Source organism: Haematobia irritans, chromosome 2, assembly GCF_050003625.1.
Source record: "Haematobia irritans isolate KBUSLIRL chromosome 2, ASM5000362v1, whole genome shotgun sequence".
Classification (NCBI taxonomy): domain Eukaryota; kingdom Metazoa; phylum Arthropoda; class Insecta; order Diptera; family Muscidae; genus Haematobia; species Haematobia irritans.
Genome location: NC_134398.1, coordinates 147,305,531 through 147,311,530, shown reverse-complemented (window position 1 = coordinate 147,311,530; position 6,000 = coordinate 147,305,531). Strand labels below are relative to the sequence as shown.

General features: G+C 31.1%; 1 protein-coding gene across 1 annotated transcript; it reads left to right on the top strand.

The window, feature by feature from the left end:
• The first annotated feature begins 1,545 nt into the window (after positions 1-1,545).
• LOC142224192 (juvenile hormone acid O-methyltransferase-like) lies at positions 1,546-2,930 on the top strand. The gene is made up of 3 exons (XM_075293977.1): positions 1,546-1,904; positions 1,967-2,250; positions 2,565-2,930. Exons 1-3 carry the CDS (start codon positions 1,648-1,650, stop codon positions 2,747-2,749), a joined length of 726 nt encoding a protein of 241 aa, XP_075150092.1. The 5' UTR covers positions 1,546-1,647; the 3' UTR covers positions 2,750-2,930.
• Positions 2,931-6,000: the final 3,070 nt, after the last annotated feature.

The following is a 6,000-nucleotide window of genomic DNA, read 5'->3' as shown; positions in this document are numbered from 1 at the left end:
GTCTGTCTGTATATGTAATTTTGTGCACAAAGTACAGCTCGCAATTTAAGTCCGATCGTCCTCAAATTTGGCAGAGGGCCGTTTCTTGGGACAGAGACAATCGCTATTGGTTTTGGAAAAAATCGGTTCAGATTTAGATAGAGCTGCCATATATATTTTTCACCGATCTGGTCATAATTGGCGTGTATATCAACCGATCTTCCTCAAATTCCGTACATCCGAATATTTTATGAGTCTCGAAAAACTTGCAAAATATCAGCAAAATCGGTTCAGATTTAGATATAGCTCCCATATATAGCTTTCGCCCGATTTGCACTCATTTGCCCACAGAGGCCAATTTGTTGCTCCGATTTAGTTGAAAATTTGCACAGGGAGTAGAATTAGCATTGTAGCTATGCGTGTCAAATTTGGTTGAAATCGGTTCAGATTTAGATATAGCTCCCATATATAGCTTTCGCCCGATTTACACTCATATGACCACAGAGGCCAATTTTTTGCTACGATTTAATTGAAATTTTGCACAGGGAGTAGAATTGGCATTGTAGCTATGCGTGCCAAATTTGGTTGCAGTCGGTTCAGATTTATATATATCTCCCATATATAGGTTTCGCCCGATTTACACTCATATGACCACAGAGGCCAATTTTTAACTCCGATTTAGTTGAAATTTTGCACAGGGAGTAGAATTAGCATTGTAGCTATGCGTGCCAAATTTGGTTGACATCGGTTTAGATTTAGATATAGCTCCCATATATATGTTTTTCTGATTTCGACAAAAATGGTCAAAATACCAAAATTTTCTTTGTTAAATCGCCACTGCTTAGTCGAAAAGTTGTAAAAATTACTCTAATTTTCCTAAACTTCTAATACATATATATCGAGCGATAAATCATAAATAAACTTTTGCGAAATTTTCTTAAAATTGCTTCAGATTTAAATGTTTCCCATATTTTTTTACTAACATTGTGTTCCACCCTAGTGCATTAGCTGACTTAAATTTTGAGTCTATAATTTTTGTAGAAGTCTATCAAATTCTGTCCAAATCGAGTGATATTTAAATGTATGTATTTGGGACAAACCTTTATATATAGTCCCCAACACATATGACGGATGTGATATGGTATCGAAAATTTAGATCTACAAAGTGGTGCAGGGTATAATATAGTCGGCACCGCCCGACTTTAAACTTTCCTTACTTGTTTTTTATTAAAAAATATTTAAAAATTTTCAATAATTGACATAATTAACTTAATGTTTCTATCTTGATTTAAAGGTTAATTTTACCAATTAATTTATTAAATAAAAAAATCAACTTCAATTAAAAATTTCATTGGATCAATTAATTCCGTTATTGAATTAGAAAAACATTCTTTTTGTCTGTAAGGCTTTCTAATAATCTTTTGATGGCGTTACAAATTGAATGTGAAAGTTAGTATACCCGCTTTCCATAGTGGAATTTGTAAATACTGAACAAACACTGATGATTGCATAAAAGGGCAATAGAATGGTTTGGCGAAAACAAAATTCGAAATGAACCAACCGGATCTATACCACAAGACAAATTTTGCCCAACGGTATCATATAGAAGAATATGCGAGAGAGTATTTGCCAAAAATACTATGGCTCCCTGAAGGTGGTGATTCATTAATGGATTTGGGTTCCGGTTCTGGAGATGTCCTCATGGATTTTGTATATCCTCATTTACCCAAAAATTATCAACGACTTGTTTGCTCCGATATTAATCCTAAAATGGTTGAATACTCCCGGAAATATGTGGTCAATGTTAATAGGTCTGAATGTCGGATTTTTGATATGGCTACCGTAAAGCCTCTACCCCATGATTTGAAGGGACAATTTGATCATGTGACATCTTTCTTTGCCTTTATGTATGCAAAGTCTCAAAGGTATGTATCAAGTGGTTATCATATTTTGCGTCTAGTCTCATTTTTTATTTTTTGATTTTCAGACAAGCTTTGAAAAATGTCTATGATCTCTTGAAGCCCCATCAAGGTGATTGTTTTATAGTAAGTTTGGTTACTCATCCACTATTTGGTGCTTATATACAACTCAGCCAAATGAAGAAGTGGTCGAAATATATGACTGATGTCAGTTCATTCGTACCACCCCAATACTATTGTGAGGATCCTCGAAAGGACATTGTGGATTATTTATCGGCAATTGGTTTCAGTGATTATAGTGTGGAAGTAGTTCCCACCAGCTTTGTATATGACAATGTGAAAGCATTCAAAGGTGAGTGATATCATCCATATTAGCAATTATCTGCGACTTTTCCCCTTACCACCATCTTCGTTTTCTTTAATTAATGCATCATTCGGACTATATTTCATTGTAGCCTGTCGTTACAACCATTTTAGTATTTTGCTTCTGCTTTTTCGGCAAGCCCCATTTAAGTCTTTGGACCTGATTCCCAATATTATGAATGTTCATGGCTTTTCCTTGGGTTTAACTTCCTTTTCCTTAATATAGAGAAAATTTATTTTTAAATCTCTAAAACTTATAAATGTAATACTTATTATGATTTCTATGGAAATTTTTTATTTCAGATAACATGATGGGATGCAATCCATTTATTGATCGCATAGAGCATGATCTGCAGGATGAGTTTATTGATGATTATTTAACGGTTGTATTTTCTATTCTTGGTCTGGAAATGAAATTTGTCGACCATGAGGGTCCGTTTCCTCTTTCCTATAAGAATATGATTATCTATGCCAGAAAATCAAATTAATTTATTGCTTTATTATTAGTTATAATGTTCGTATTAAAGAAATAAATAACATCATAACAAAAAATAAGACCAGTGCAAAAAAATGAAATAACGTTTATAAATGTATACAGCTATATTTTATGTTAAGAGTTAAGTTTGTCAGTTATTTAGGAAATTCAGGTAATATATATTTATATTTTTATAGCGAGTTTTTCTATAATTTCATGTTAATAGCAAATTTTATCAAAATGTTATTTCAATATGAAAATTTTGTAAAAATTTCCTTTCTATATGAAACTTTTATAATAGTTTAATTTATTAAGAAAATTTTGCCAAAATTAAATTTTTCTAGTAAATGTTTTCTAAATTTTATTTCGATAGTAGATTTAGCAAAAAACTCATTTCTATCGGAAATTTTGTCAAAATTTCATTTCAATGGGAAATTTTGTCAACATTTTATTTCTATGGAAATTTTTCTAAAAACTTTCGTTTCTAAAGAAATTTTTCTAAAAATGTCAAAATTTCGTTTGTGTAGGAAATGTTTATTTTTAGAGGAACTTTTTTTGTCAACATTTCATTTCAATAGGAAATTTTGTCAACATTTCATTTGAATAGAAAATGTTGTCATAACTTCAACTCAATAGGAAATTTTGTCAACATTTCATTTCGATAGGAAATTTTGACTAAACTTCATTTCTGTAGAGTCCCCACAAAAAAGCAAAAATTTCGTTTCTAAAAGAAATTTTCTTAAAATTGAATTTCTATAGGAAAGCGAAATTTTCTAAAACTTTTATTACTATAGGAAATTTTGTGAAAATTTCGTTTCAATAGGAAATTTTGTCAACATTTCATTTCGATAGGAAATTTTGAAAAAATTTAAAAAAAGCGACATTTTCGTTTCTATAGGAAATTTTCTTTAAATTTAATTTCTATAGGAATGCGAAATTTTCTAAATATTTCATTCATAGGAAATTTTATCAAAATATCGTTTCTATAGGAAATTTTATCACAATTTCAACCTATAGTAATTTTTTCAAAATTTCATTTCTATAGGAAATTTTCTCAAAATTTCATTTCTTTAAGAAATTTTCTAAAAATTTCTAAAGAAATTTTTCTAAAAATGTCAAAATTTCATTTGTGTAGGAAATTTTGTCAAAATTTTATTTTTAGAGGAACTTTTGTCAACATTTCATTTCTATAGGAAATTTTCTACAAATTTCATTTTTTGAACATTTCATTCGATAGAAAATGTGGTCAAAATTTGTTAGTTATAATTTTGGTATTAAAAAAAAAACTAAATCAATATTGTTGGAGGGAGAAATATTTTATTATATATGCAGTGAGTGGTATCTACGAAACATCACATCAGTGTAAAAGACTGAAATAAACGTATCCGACGTTTGTAAATGGGAGCTGCCATATTTTATGTTGAGAGTTAATTTTGTCAAAGTGTCAGTTATTTCAGAAATTCAGTTAATATATAATATATACAGCGACTTTTTGTATAACTTCATAGCTATAGCAAAGTTTGTCAAAATTTTATGGCAATTTCTATAGGAAATTTTCTAAAAATATCACTTCTACAAGAAATTTTGTCGTTGACTGACTGTTGCCATAATAAGTCAATATGTGCTCTCTTCCGAAAAATCTGTGTGCTAAATGTTTTAAAGTTTTGCACAATGAAAAGTACGTCAAATGTTCCATTTGCAGTTCTAAATTACATTTATTTTGTTCTGGAATTGATGATCAACAAGCATATTTAATCTTAAAAAAATCGAAGAATGTCGTCTATAATTGTGGTGAATGTATAAAAACATCAGGAGATTTAATTAAAGCCGTTAATTTGCTCTCGAATGAAGTAAGAGAGTTGAAAGCTGCATTGAATGATTTATTAAGAGGGAATACCAAAAGCATTGTTGGTAATGCTTCGCGTTGTAATACATCTAGTGCTCCTATTACTGATGCTGTTGTTAATTCGTCTATTCTTGCTGAGTGTAACGACGATGTCGAGGTGAGAGATGAAATAGTTCAAAGTCCATGTGGTGAAATTAATACTGTGTGTGACCAACAAACTAATGCAAATCTGCTTAATGCTGATGCTCTGACTGGGTTGAGTGGTGATAATCTGAATGTTTGCTCTCGCCCTCTCTCTCGTGTGGTGAATAACATGGATACTGCTAGTAACCCATCAAACATTTCTGAATGGGTTAAAGTTCCGAGCCGTCGTAAAAAACGCAATGGTTTCGTTATGGGTGAAAATGTAACTAATGAATTAGATGTCGTTACACGAAGGAAATGGATTCATGTTTCTTCTTTCAAGCCTTGTGTTACTGAGGATCAAATATTAAACTATGTTGAAAAGCGTGCAGAGGTGGATAAATCACACTTGCTTTGCCGAAAATTAATAAAAAGGGATGCTAATATTGATGAATTTACTAAAGTAAACTTCAAACTTGGAGTGTCAGCCGATCTCTACGATAAAGTTTTTAAATCTACAGTTTGGCCATCAAATGTAAAAGTTCGTCCTTTTAAATTTTTTCAAAGGAACCAACAAGTAATGAACAAAACTTAATGCGTGACCATGTCAATAACAATCTGCGTATTTATTATCAAAACATGTCAGGAATTCGAACTAAATCTTCCGATATTTATTTCTTAACTTCACAGAGTGACTATGATATAATCATATTTGTAGAGACTTGGCTTAATGCTGATTTTTGTGCAGAGGAGTTCTTTGATTATAGGCTCTTTCAAGTTTTTCGAAAAGATCGAGATTTCACTAGAATGCACTGCTCTAGAGGTGGCGGTGTTCTGCTAGCTGTGCGACGTGAGATAAAGGCTGTTAACATCAATTTGCCGAATCCTGACTCTGTACTTGATCAGCTATGTGTCAATATAAGTGGGCGTACATCGTTATTACTTTGCGTATCTTATATACCTCCTAATAGTCCATATTTAATTTATGATGCTCATATTCGCAATGTATTAGATTTAGTTTCATCGTATGAGTTTAGTGAAGTTGCTGTATTTGGTGATTTTAACTTAAGTAATATAGTTTGGTCAGAGATCGCTGATAGCAGATTTATGTGTGCAACAAATGTTAATTCAGACATTGAAATCAACTTAATTGATGGGTTTTTAGATATTGACTTGGGTCAAATTAATTATTTTCATAATTTGTTAAATCGTATTTTGGATCTGATATTCATTAGTGATAATATTAAATTTATTATAAGCATAGCTCAAAATCCATTTTCTGTTCCTACTGTACA